The 13,131-nt window shown below is 56.9% G+C and overlaps 2 protein-coding genes across 2 annotated transcripts; one reads left to right on the forward strand and one right to left on the reverse strand.

Annotated features, from left to right (window-relative positions):
* Window positions 1-4,405: 4,405 nt before the first annotated feature.
* SIGMAR1 (sigma non-opioid intracellular receptor 1) lies at window positions 4,406-7,901 on the reverse strand. The gene is made up of 4 exons (XM_071730556.1): window positions 7,713-7,901; window positions 6,665-6,865; window positions 6,035-6,127; window positions 4,406-5,746 (listed from the first exon to the last, which is right to left on the reverse strand). Exons 1-4 carry the CDS (start codon window positions 7,861-7,863, stop codon window positions 5,520-5,522), a joined length of 672 nt encoding a protein of 223 aa, XP_071586657.1. The 5' UTR covers window positions 7,864-7,901; the 3' UTR covers window positions 4,406-5,519.
* A 207-nt stretch (window positions 7,902-8,108) lies between these two features.
* On the forward strand, window positions 8,109-12,905 carry GALT (galactose-1-phosphate uridylyltransferase). The gene is made up of 11 exons (XM_071730557.1): window positions 8,109-8,964; window positions 9,640-9,809; window positions 9,886-9,961; window positions 10,096-10,144; window positions 10,380-10,509; window positions 10,761-10,817; window positions 11,126-11,248; window positions 11,402-11,534; window positions 11,998-12,081; window positions 12,189-12,343; window positions 12,447-12,905. Exons 1-11 carry the CDS (start codon window positions 8,124-8,126, stop codon window positions 12,510-12,512), a joined length of 1,884 nt encoding a protein of 627 aa, XP_071586658.1. The 5' UTR covers window positions 8,109-8,123; the 3' UTR covers window positions 12,513-12,905.
* The last annotated feature ends 226 nt before the right edge of the window (window positions 12,906-13,131 follow it).

The following is a 13,131-nucleotide window of genomic DNA, read 5'->3' on the forward strand; positions in this document are numbered from 1 at the left end:
ACATGGGGTTTTGTGTGTGCCCAGACCATGGTCAAGGGAGTCAGGCTGCAAAGTGGCCTGGGGCCCAGACCCCCCGCCCCTGCCTGGCACGGGCAGGATGAGGACATGCATCTCTCTCTCTGGAGGGACTCAGTGCTTCTGGCTTGCTTGTGTCCCCACTTGCAGCAGGGTAAACTGAGGCATGATCAAGAACATCTCTGGATATCAAAGGCACAGGCTGTGGTGAGCCTGTGCTGCTGCACCCACAGCTGCACTGAGTGAGCCAGAGCCCGTGGGGAAGCACAAAGCTTCCCGACAGCTTTACCCGACAGCAGCATCCCCACACTGTCCCTGTACTCCACCTCCACCTGCCTGCCTTCATTTTTTTCCTGAACTCTTTTTTCTACCGAGGTAGCTCTTCTGTGGGCACCGGGGGAGCTGCAGGGCTAGTACAGGTCCCTGAGGGATGAACAGCAGCAACATCCTGCAACACCAACACACAAGGGACGGTTGATTTGGCCTCATCCGACAGCTGGGATGGCTTGTCACCTTAAGCTACTGTCCTGGCCATTGGTGGCATGGGGTGACAGGAACTCTGAGTGCCACAGGCTGCTGGTTCTATCCACTCAGGGGCAGTACTGTCTTTTCCTCGGAGTGTCTTGTGTAAGGGGTCGTTGGCCATAGCTGCAGCTCCTGGGCTCTACAGCCTGTGCTGAGCCTCTCCCCCTCTCACCATGTCCCTTGCGGAGGAAAAGTAGAAAACCCGCCTGTTCTTGGCTCTCTGGCTTCTCTGCGAACATCTCCAGAGAAACTTCTCGTCCTTCCACAGCGCTGGTGACCCCGGGGTCTCCTCCAGCTCCTGGCAGCCCAGCAGCAGTCGGCACTGCACATCGTCCTCGCCAGAGAGGCTCTCCTGGAAAAACGAACCCATTCCCCGGGAGATCAGGACAGCTCCCGACCCCGCAGGGCCCCCGGGCACTGTTTATCTTTGCGCAGGAGATAAAGCAGCCGTCGGCCATCCCATTTCGCGGCTGGACAGCTGTAGCTCGCCTTGGCCCATCCCATCTCCACGGCTGCAGGGCTAGGGACCTCCCAGTACTTTTCCAGTCCCTCCGAGCATCACTCTGTAGACAGCTAGCCAACGATCCTGCTGAGTTTCCCCTTAAAGGTATGACTCAGCTCCATTTCAGGGGGACCCACGGGGCCAGCCACCCCCCAGGATTTGTTCCACAGGTCCCAGTGACACAGGGCTCTGGCCTCCCCTCTTGCCACTGCTGCATTACACCCCAAGGTGCTGGCACACTTTGCCCCAGGCTGCTCCCCATCCCCTGCACACCAAGGCTGAAGGCTGGGCTGGGTGGGATGAGTCTGGTGTGGTAATGTTGATGGGACTTTTCCGTGGTCCAGCAGGAACCCAGGCATTTAGGGAAACTTCTCTCCTCCAACGGGTACTTGGGTCAACTTGGCACCCAGGGGTGGGGGATGTGGCCAGGCTGGTGAGTCTCAGGCAGGACTCAGATCTGTATGGGGTGCAGTGTGTCCCATTCCCCTGGGCATGGCCACCAACAGACTTGTCCCAGCTGTCCCAGTTCCTCCCTCGAGCCTCCACAGTGACAACAGCAGTTCTGGGGCACAAAGTCTGTCCATGCCTAAGGTCTCCCATGTCCCCACCACCCTCCCTGCTCAGCATCTTTGTACTGCCATGGTCTGGTGAGACTCCTGGCTGGAGAGAATGAAATCCCCCAGACAAACAACTATCGACGGCTGTGGTGGAGGCGGCACAGATAGATACTGGAGGTATAGACGGGCACGGCAGACAACGAAGCAGATTAAGAGATACTCTGAGCAGAGAGATACCGCAGGAAAAATCGGGAGATAGATCCTGCGGGCTGATCAATACCCACTGCATGCAGAGGGACAACAAGATAGAGTGAGCTGCAGGGGGGAAGGTGTTTGGTGGGCAGTGATGTGCATTTGTCTTGGTGACGGCTCCGGGGAGATGCCACTTGTGGTCACCACAGCTCAGGTTACAACAGAGCCAGACCCATAGTACAGGTGCCCACAACTGAGTCTCCTTGCCCACCTCCAGCCAACCCACAGGGGTTTGGTGTCCTTTGAGGTGCTTGGGGGGGGTCCACCTGGCCTCTGAATACCAAGGGGTGCACATATATTCTGTATCCTTGTCACATCTGGAAGCCCTGCAGGGATGTCCCTACCACTTGTAGGCATCTCAAAGGATGCTGGATGCTTGCAGGCAGCTTGCGTGTAAGCCCTGTCTTAGGCACAGGGCTGTGCTCGAGCTGGGTGACTACATGAGTTCTCACCTTGTCCCTCAGTTTCTCCACGAGAACCAAATGATGGAAAGCTGCAGGGAGCTGTGTTGGTCCAACACAGACATGGCAATGGATGAGAAGTAGAGAGGAAGGGGCAGAGGCAGCAAAAGCCTGCAAGACACGCTGTGACTGGGATCCCTCTATCATCTGCTGGTCACTGGGGATGCTTACCTGGTCCTTAAAAGGCTGTAAACACCCACCCCAAAGGGAAGGGCTGCTTTTTGGGCCCCCTGAATGCCAGGGCTCCTGTGTCTCAGACCAATTCCATTCTGGTGGCACTTGTCCAAGCCACCTTGTACTGCCTGGTTTCTCTGTTGGGCACATCTCAGCTCAGCAGGAGTAGTCCCTCCCCTGGACAGGGCTTCGAGCCCCACAGCCAAACTGGGGGGGATCCTCCACCCGTGATGAAGTTATTGACACAGGCGCTACGGAAAACACTGCTGAGATTGTTCACACTAATGTTATTTAGCAGCAATATTTCCGTAATAAAAGAAATCAATGGGCAAGAGAAAAGACCTGTCCAGAGCTTTGATTTTCTCATTTTAATGGCATACTTATTTACTCCCACCAGCGTGCCCATCGGATTTTCATTACGTGGCCTTCGCTGTAAGTGGAGCAGTATTGATACGAGCTGCTGAGTTAGCGCCTTCCCCTGCAGGCTGGCGAGGCATTGCTCGTGTTCCTCGACAGGGCCCCCCTAAACCCCCAGGGAATGGGCATAGCGTGAGGCCAGGGCAGCCTCGGAAAGCCCACGGGAACACGCTGCCCTCATGTGTGCACCTGCACATTCTGCCCATGAGAACACAGGCAGGCACATGTGTATACCTGTACACACGTGTATACCTGTACACACGTGTATACCTGTACACATGCCTGCACTTGGATTGTGCATGTGCAGATACATGCACACACTTTCTCTCACCTGCACAGGTGTGGACATATGAATGCTGCTTCCTCTGCCTACCACACATGCACATATATGCATGTCCTACTCATATAGAAACATAGAATCACAGACAGGTTTGGGTTGGAAGGGACCTAAAAGATCATCCCCTACATGGGCAGGGACACCTTCCACTAGATCAGGATGCTAAAGGCTTCATCCAACCTGGCCTTCAACACTTCCAGGGAGAGGGCAGCCACAGCTTCCCTGGGCAACCTGTTCCAGCGTCTTCACAGGAAAGAATTTTTTCCTTATGTCCAGCCTAAAACTCCCCTCTTCAAGTTTGAAACCATTTCCCCTTGTCCTCTCGCTATGCACCCTTGTAAAAAGCCCTACTCCAGCTTGTAGCCTTCCTTCAGGTATTGGAAGGTTGCTATAAGGCCACCTTTGCTATAAGGCCACCTTGGAGCCTCCTCTTCTCTAGGCTGAACAATACATGCCCCAGCACTCAAATGTCTGGTCTTGGACTGCATGGACAGATGCCCCATTGTTCTACCTATGCACACACATGTGCAAACCCTGCCTGTTCTGCCAAAATCCACCTGCAAACTATCCTACCTCTATGCATGCACACCCCTGTGTATGTCCAACTGCCCTACCAAGACACACACACACACACACACACATACAAAACCATCCTGCTTGCACCCACACAGACACATGCATGCAACTTGTCTGCCAATAGGTACACACATGTAGATGTGTGCACAGCCTTTATACCCTGTGATTCCTTCCTGTGACCTTCTTATGTGTGCACCTGTATGAACTTCTCAGGGCGCCCAACCCACTGCACTAGTCTTCCCACCCCTAGGGCCACATGCTCAGCATCAGCATGATCCCGGGGAAGAATAGAGCTTCCTAGATTCTTGGGCCCCCCATTAAAGCAGGGCCCCACCTTTTGGATTCCCAGTGACTGCAGTGGAAAGAGGAGTAACAGCACCATCTCCTGCCATGGCCCGAGAGCTGAAATGGGCCTGATTCTGCCCCATACTGTATCCCCTAGCTCCAAGGACCCTGGTCAGGTTGATGCTGATTGCCCAGGGACATCCATCTGTCCCCAGCTGCCAGCAGGACTCCCACTGAGCCCAGAGCTGGACGGATCTTGCATCGTTCCCTGTGGCAGGGGCTCAGTACACTCCAGAGGCTCTCCTGGGGACCCGAGGGTGGAATGAAGAGTTTTATTACCCATAACTCTTTCCACGTGGCAGATTAAGAGGACACACACATCACTTTGGCATGTAGGTGAAAGCCCTCCACCAAGCAGTGAACCTACATGGGGTCTGGCCACGGGGCTGGAAGCAGGGTCTGTAGCTGGGCTCGGTCAGGAAACTGCAGTCCCTCAGTGTCCCGTCCCCTTTGCTGGGAGTCAAGCAAGGTGGATGTCCCCAAGGGGTCTCACAGCCAGGGAAAGCATTTTGAGGGCTAAGATCCAGTCCTGAGCTAGAACAGAGGTTTGGTATGAGCACAGCCCGGAGGCCATGCAGGACTCAGTTAAGGCGACACACAGTGTCTCTCTCCCCCCTTGAGGGGGGACTGCAGGAAGGAGGACTGTGGGGACAGGGACCCTCTTGCAGCCCCAGACATATCCTGGGGCAGATAATATACAGGAGACAAAGAGGGATGACAATAGGTTGGGCATCCCCTCACTGCTTCAGTCCCAGAGCAGATCTTGCCCTGTGCCAGGGAGACACTGTGTGCTGCCAGCCCACATCAGTGGGGCAGAGCCACGGGGGATGCTGCCAGCTGGACACAGTGCCCTGTGCCACCCACAGCCACACCAATCTGCCAGGGAGATGGGCAACCTCCTGGCTCACCTTTGCAGCAGGTGCTCTGGTCTGGCTCACCCTGTGCACCCTGCCTTAAGGCCTGCATCTACCTCCTGATGTCTCAGAAGCTGCAGAGATTTTGTGGAGCCTGGGGACACCAAGCTCCAGCCCCTCTCCAGCGGCAGGCCAAAGGCACACAGGGATATTTTCACCCTGCAAGGCCACTCCAGACCCTGAAGGATGGAAAAGCAGAACATGACTCCAAATAAAAGGCAGGGAGAGGCAGGCAGTAAAGAGAACAGGCAGTTTGTTTGTTTTAACTACCACAGTCTCTGTCCTGGCATCCAGCTGGCCCCTGAGGAAGGACAGAGCAATTTGGGTGAGGCACAGGGGGTCTCTTGCTGTCTCTGCTACAGCCTGAGCTCAGGGAGATGGAGGGGGGAGGAAGTCTGGGAGAAGAGCCAGCTGTGCCCAGCAGGATGCCCCCATGAGCCAGGCTCAGCAGCCCCAAGTGCTGAAGAAGGCGTTGGCTTCCAAGAGCAGGCCCTTGGCATAGACACGCAGGGTGTAGAAGAGGGTGACAAAGTCCTGAGTGCTGAAAAGGGTGTCAGCCAAGGCAAAGGCGAGTGTGGAGGGGATGAAGCCCCGGCCGTACTCCACCATCCAGGTGCCTGCACTCCACTGCACTGATGTGGCCTCTCCTGCCTGATGCACGATGGTGTCCCCTGCCAACACAGAAAACCAGTGACTGTCCCACACCATGCCCAAAAAGAAGACATGTGGATCATGAATTGTAGGGCTAAGCACCCCAACCCCTCCTCAGCCTTGCTCACTTTCTCTTACGCCAGTAAGAGAAACCAACTGAGATGCTGGACAAAACTGCCCCATTGTGAGCTCTTGGCTTCTGCCAGCTGGAAGGAAGATGCTCTGCGACAGTGGAGGCCCCATGTGCAGAGTGGTTGTGCTCCCAGACATGGATGTTATCTGCAGGGCACTGTGGCTGCTGCACTTACCTGGATAGTAGATCTCACTTCTGGTGGTCCCCTCTTTCCACTGCCGGAAGGTCCCCGAGATGACAGTGTCAGAGATATCTGCCCAGTACCGACCTGTGGGAGGACAGACAGCACCAGCTCAGCCTGTCCCAGCTGGGGACAGCTTAGTAGCCCAGGTCTGAGCCACAAAGCAGCCCTCTGGTGAGAGGGGTGCCAGCCTCAGAGCCAGCCTTGACTCACTGAGGAGCACAATTGGATCTGGTACCAAGGCTGCCTGTGTGACTGGCCACATCCCACCAGCCAGGGCTGCTCAGCATCTTTAAGCTACGTAATTTCCAGCGTGTTTGGCATTCAGTCCCCGCTGTAGCACAGGGAGACACGATCCTAGCCACAGCCTGCCAGCTGAATGCGGAGAGTCCTGGCCATAAGGCATGGCCAGCACAGGGACCTGAAGGTGCTGCAGAACACTGGGGGAGCTGGTGTCCAAACAAAAGTGCTTTCCAGCACTGTGCACCCCTTGGAAGAAGTGGAACAGTGCACTCCCTGCCCCAGGCACACCATGACTGATGTGATGTGTGGCTGCGTGTGATGAAGTAGAGTGGAAAGAGCTCAGAGAAACACTGCCCCTCCCAGCCCTATCCCCCTGCTTACCTGAATGGCCCCCTGTGTCAACAGCTGTCCCAAAGAGCAGTACATACTCAGTGAGTGAGGCATGCAGGAGGCACATGGAACCCATCCACCCGCCTGCATTCACAAACACCCACTGCAGGTCCTCGTCTGGCAGGATGTGGCCTGGGTGCTTCTTCCGAAGCTCCACGATGATCTTGGAGAAAGCCAGCTCATGGTCCAGCCCTGCAGCACACAGGGTTGCTGTAAGTCTCTGGCATAAAGCAGGCTCTGCCAACAGCCCTCCCCACCCCAAATCTCTTCCACAGCCACAGAGTACCAGCACATTTTTAGAGGCATCTGCCTAGGGAATATGTCTCATCTCTCCAGCCTTAAGCCCTCCATAGCCACTGACCTGACCCTACTGCCTCCCTTCCCAGATCCTGATGGAGGATGTGCAGCACTGACCACTCCTGTCCTACAGCCCACCTCAGGTACTGGGTTGTATGGGGGACCCAGCAAAGCAACACTGACCCTGCCCTGGTGACATGCAGCTCCTTTGCTGCGACCACACACCTGTGCCCTACAGGGACAGCCCTCCCCCCCCAGCCCTAGTTGTGGGGTCTGTCCTTGCCCCTACTCACCTGGGGCTTAGTCCCTAGACCTGACCAGCACCGAGAGAGCCACCTTAGCTTCAGGTTCAGCGCCAGCCGGGCTGGGTGGTACTGCTGCCCTATCCCCATCCTCCCTTCACTCCAGTCTCATTCCCCACACCACTTCCCCTGCGCTCCTAATCCTTTCCCGATGCCGGTCCTGCTGTCTCAGCCTTAGCTCCCCCCGATCCCCATCTCCCTTCCCCCGCGATCCCGGCCCCCCTGTACCGAAACCTCCTCCATCCCGCCCCACAGCTACAGGTCCCTCCTCAAACCCAGGCCGCTCCCAAGCCCCCCACCTCCTTCCCCCCTCCCCGGTTCCGCTTCCCCTTCCCCTTTCCCTCTTCCCCATCCATCCTCAGCCTCCCTTCTCTCCCCCCGTCCCCCGCCCCGTCCCCGCCATGGCCGGTGGGCCCCCTTCCCCACGGGCGACTCCGTACCCGCGTGGTGCCGGGCGAGCTGGGCGATCTCGGCGGAGCTGAACTCGTACCGCTTGGAAGCCAACCAGCCCCGCAGCCCCTGCAGCACCAGCGCTAGGACGCTCAGCGCCAGCCCGACCCGCAACACCCGCCGCCCCCACACCGCCACCATCCCGCCCGCCGCCTCTCTGCTCCGTCCCGCCGCTACCGGGACGGGGAACTAGGACCGCCCCGCCGCTACCGGGACGGGGAACTAGGACCACCCCTGCCGAGGCCACGCCGTGCCCGGCCCACGGCGGCCCCGCGCCGGCGCGGCGGGGCGGAGCGGAGCGGAGGAGGTGGCTTAAAAGGGGCGGTACCGGCATTCCGCTGGCGTAGGGCGTGGAGGCGGGAGAGAACGCGAAAGAGAAGGAGGGAAGGAAGAAAGAAGAGATGGAGAAAGAAAAGATGAAAGAGGAGGTGAAAGAGGAGGTGAAAGAGGAGGAATATAAAGAGAAAGAATGTAAAGAGGAAGAGAAGGAAAAAGAAGAGGAAAGCAAGGAGGAAGACGAGAAAGAAGAGGAAAGTAAAGAGCAAGCGAAGGAGAAAGAGGAGGAAAGCAAGGAGGAAGCCGAGAAAGAAGAGAAAAGTAAAGAGCAAGCGAAGGAGAAAGAGGAGGAAAGCAAGGAGGAAGACGAGAAAGAGGAGGAAAGCAAGGAGGAAGACGAGAAAGAGGAGGAAAGCAAGGAGGAAGACGAGGAAGAGGAGGAAAGCAAGGAGGAAGACGAGAAAGAGGAGGAAAGCAAGGAGGAAGACGAGAAAGAGGAGGAAAGCAAGGAGGAAGACGAGGAAGAGGAGGAAAGCAAGGAGGAAGACGAGGAAGAGGAGGAAAGCAAGGAGGAATACGAGGAAGAGGAGGAAAGCAAGGAGGAAGACGAGAACGAGGAGGAAAGCAAGGAGGAAGACGAGAACGAGGAGGAAAGCAAGGAGGAATACGAGGAAGAGGAGGAAAGCAAGGAGGAAGACGAGGAAGAGGAGGAAAGCAAGGAGGAATACGAGGAAGAGGAGGAAAGCAAGGAGGAAGACGAGGAAGAGGAGGAAAGCAAGGAGGAAGACGAGAACGAGGAGGAAAGCAAGGAGGAAGACGAGAACGAGGAGGAAAGCAAGGAGGAAGACGAGAACGAGGAGGAAAGCAAGGAGGAAGACGAGAAAGAGGAGGAAGAGACTGAGGAAGAGACGGAGGAAGAGACGGAGGAAAGGAAGGAGGAAGGGGGTATCCGCTTCAACCCCAAGGGTATGGCTGAGGCTGCTTCTCTCTGGGCACCCGACAGAGCCCAGACCAGCCCCAGGAGAGGGGGGGGGGCTGCGGGGACCTTCCCCTGTCCCGGGGTGGCTGTGGGGACACCGCAGCCCTCCCCACCCTCCTGGACTGAGGAGGGGAGGAAGGGGTGACCTGTGGGGCAGGGGGGGCATGAAGTGTGGTTACCCTAGGGGGAGGGGGGGCATGGTGAGCGGGGGTACCCGGTCCGTGGCGGGGTCTGCATGTGCCTCCCTCCCTGACGCCCTTCTCTTCTCTTCTCTTCTCTTCTCTTCTCTTCTCTTCTCTTCTCTTCTCTTCTCTTCTCTTCTCTTCTCTTCTCTTCTCTTCTCTTCTCTTCTCTTCTCTTCTCTTCTCTTCTCTTCTCTTCTCTTCTCTCTTCTCTTCTCTCTCTCTTCTCTCTCTCTTCTCTCTCTCTTCTCTCTCTCTTCTCTCTCTCTTCTCTTCTCTTCTCTTCTCTTCTCTTCTCTTCTCTTCTCTTCTCTTCTCTTCTCTTCTCTTCTCTTCTCTTCTCTTCTCTTCTCTTCTCTTCTCTTCTCTTCTCTTCTCTTCTCTTCTCTTCTCTTCTCTTCTCTTCTCTTCTCTTCTCTTCTCTTCTCTTCTCTTCTCTTCTTCTCTTCTCTTCTTCTCTTTTCTCTTCTCTCTCCACAGAGCACCAACACATTCGTTACAACCCGCTGCGGGACGACTGGGTGCTGGTGTCGGCTCACCGGGTGAACCGCCCGTGGCAGGGGCAGCTAGAGAAGTCGCAGCCCGAGCGAATGTACCGCTGGGACCCCACGAACCCCCTTTGCCCTGGGGCCACGCGGGCCAATGGCGAGGTACCACTAAGGACCCAAGAGTCCAAGCACCCCACACCACCCTGTAACTCCCTGATTCTATCTCTTGCCCCGGCAGGTGAACCCGTGGTACCAAGGGACCTTTGTCTTCCCTAACGACTTCCCTGCTCTGCAGCCTGATGCTCCAGAGCCTGGTAACTTCCTTAAAAGCAGGTTTCTGGGGGCCCTCCCTTAAAATCACGTCCTGGGGTGCTGTAGGGAGGCCTGAAGAGGCATGGGTACCCTCCCTGCACTTTCTTCCTCTTCCTCTTCCTCTCTTGTTCCCCAGGTGACAGCGATCACCCCCTGTTTCGAGCAGCAGCAGCCCGGGGTGTGTGGTGAGTACCCTTACAGCTTTAGGAGGGTCCAGGCTCTGGTGGCAGCCAGGACCTTGGAGGTGAAGCCATACTGAGCCCACTCTCCTCCTTGTGCTGCCTGTTCTGGGGACACCTCCTGTATTTTTGGGGGCATTTTGAGGGTCTCATCCCTGTTGCACTGCAACCTGGCAAGGGCCATGGGGGTCTCCAGGTATGTCCTTATAACCCCAGTCACACGTCTCTCTCTCCTCTGCAGCAAGGTGATGTGCTTCCATCCTTGGTCGGACCTGACGCTCCCCCACATGACTCTAATGGATATCCGGGCTGTCATCAACAAGTGGGCAGAGCTGGAGGCTGAGCTGGGTTCCTCCTACACCTGGGTGCAGGTCTGGGGCAGTTGTGGGCTTCATTTCTTTGCCTGCCCTGGGGGTGGAGGTAGGGGAGGTAGCACTTGAGGCTGGGACCATCCCAGTTCATTTGTGGGTTCCCTGTCCTTGTGCCCCTCTGAGCATTTTCAGGTGGGTGCAAGGCTCTTGTTCTCCTGTGGGATGCTTTCCTGGTGTCCCAGGGACACCATGGCAGCCTGCTACAGAGACCATGAGGCTGGAATGTGCTGGCTGTACCTCTTCCTCTGCAGATCTTCGAGAACAAGGGAGCGATGATGGGCTGCTCCAACCCGCACCCCCACTGCCAGGTAAGCCTGCCCCTCCTGTGACTGGGCTTAGCCCTGAGTCCGTCTGGGTGGCCTGACAACAACGGACTCAGATGGCAGAAGATGTGGATGGGAATCCTCCTCCCACCCCCTCGCTCAGAGTTTTCTGTGGAGAGGAACCCCCTCATACTTGTGCTGTCACCTGCCCTCCATGGGACTGTCTTCCGTGGCTGCTGCATGTCGGACTCTCCACCTGGTGGCAGCACGGGCCTGCAGATGGGCTGTGTGGCTGCGGGCAGCAAGTGCAGGGTACAGGTAACCCAGCCCTGTTAACTCCATGTCCCTCTCAGGTATGGGCCAGCAACTTCCTTCCCAACGAGGCGCGCCTGGAGGACCAGACCCAGCGGAAGTACATGGAGCAGTACGGTGTGCCCATGCTGCTGGAGTATGCTGAGCAGGAAGATTCCCGGGAGGTGAGGACATGGCTGTTGTCCATATCCTTGTTATAGGAGCTGGATAGGTTGTAGGGTGGGTCTCCTAGTCCTGAAGAGCAGATCCTGCTGGAGCACCCATCCCTGGAGTTGTCAGGCCTGTGGCCTGTTCCCATGGAGTGCTGTGTCCTGCAGGAGCGTGTGGTGGTGAAGAACAAGAACTGGCTGGTTGTGGTGCCATACTGGGCCACTTGGCCCTTCCAGACCCTGGTGCTGCCCCGACGTCACGTCTGCCGCCTCCAAGACCTTAATTCCAGCGAGAGGACCAGTGAGTGGCTCTGCATTTCATTAGTACCTGTCCTGTATAGTTATGGCTTGGTTTCTGTTCAGAGGCAGGTGCCGGAGGGTCTGTGTTCCCTTGGGCTACAGGGCTGCTGGTCACAGCTTGTGGTGGGGACTGGCACCCTTGTTTTGCCTGGACAAGAGCTGGGTGTCCAAGCACAGGCAGTACTGATGGGGGAATCAGTGTCTTTCTTAGGGTTATGGAGTATGTGGTGCCTCAGGCTCTTGAGGTGCTGGTTAATGAGGAACGGGCGCTTCTCCTGGTCTGTTGACCAGGCTGTCTGCATGGGGGGTAGGGAACTGGCCAGTGCGTCCATCCTGCTTTTCACTGATGGCACCCAGGGAGGGATGCTGTGGGTGATTTATGCCCCCCATAGCCCAGAGTGCTGCTTGCCCTTGGAGGAGGGGTCTTGCCACTTCAAAATGAAACTTCCAGCACTTCCTTGCAGGCTTAGCCTCCATCATGCAGAAGCTGCTCGTCAGATATGACAACCTCTTCGAAACCTCCTTCCCTTATTCCATGGGTTGGCATGGTGAGTGGTGTGGCTGGGGGGGGGGGAGGGGGGAGGGACGGGACCCTTGTGACCCTCTCATCTGCATCCCCTCCCTGGGGCTCACACAATTGCTGCACCCCCATCAGGAGCCCCCACAGGCCCCTACCTGAAGAAGGACTGCAGGCACTGGCAGCTCCATGCCCACTACTACCCTCCCTTGCTCCGCTCCTCCTCCATCCGCAAGTTCATGGTGGGATACGAGATGCTGGCCCAAGTGCAGCGGGACCTCACCCCAGAGGAGGTGAGCACAACCTCAAGGGCACTGTAGAGAGCTGGGGGAGGGGAAGGGGTATCCCTGCTGGGGCTGTCCCCTGGACTGACTGCTGGTCTGCTGTGCCCTGCAGGCAGCTGAGCGCCTGAGGAACCTCTCCGAGGTGCACTACAAGTGGAGGTACAAGAAGCAGCTGTGATGGGGAGCAGTGGAGCCAGCCCTTGCCTCTGCTGGCTGTTATCAAGGAGAGGAGTCAGAAGGGGTGATGAGAGCTGAGGCTTGTGAACTCCTGTCACTTGTGGGCTCTGTGATCTCCTGGCTGCTCCTCAGCCTTGTTGCAGCTTGTCCTGGCTTGGGACCTGGTTATGCCTGTTCAGGTGCCTCAGTCCTAATCTGTGGTATCTCTGTACTGTTCTGTGCTGTTTCTTGTCCCCTTCCCCATTCCACACTGTGCCTTCCACTCTGGCAGCTGTTCCTGCCACCACTAAAGGGCTAAACTTTCCTCAACAGTCCAGTCCTACTGGTGGTACTGTGAGTCCTGCCAACCTTCTCTTAACTCACCTGAGCCAATAAAACCTAGAAGCAATGTGAATCTGCATGTGCCCTGGTGGATCTCTGCTCTGAATTTGGGGTGTCTGGTGGGGACCCCCTACCAGGGGGGCTGGGGATGTGGGGGGGCATAATCCTGGGGGCTGCAGGGAATATATCAGTGGCCCCATGCTGCTTCTGCTGTCCCAGTCTCTGCATTGCCTCCTCTTCCTCCTTGGGGGGAGCTCTGTGCCTGTCTCTCAGCGCTGCATGCTGCTCGAGGAGTGGGA

This window comes from Heliangelus exortis, chromosome Z (genome assembly GCF_036169615.1).
Source record: "Heliangelus exortis chromosome Z, bHelExo1.hap1, whole genome shotgun sequence".
Classification (NCBI taxonomy): domain Eukaryota; kingdom Metazoa; phylum Chordata; class Aves; order Apodiformes; family Trochilidae; genus Heliangelus; species Heliangelus exortis.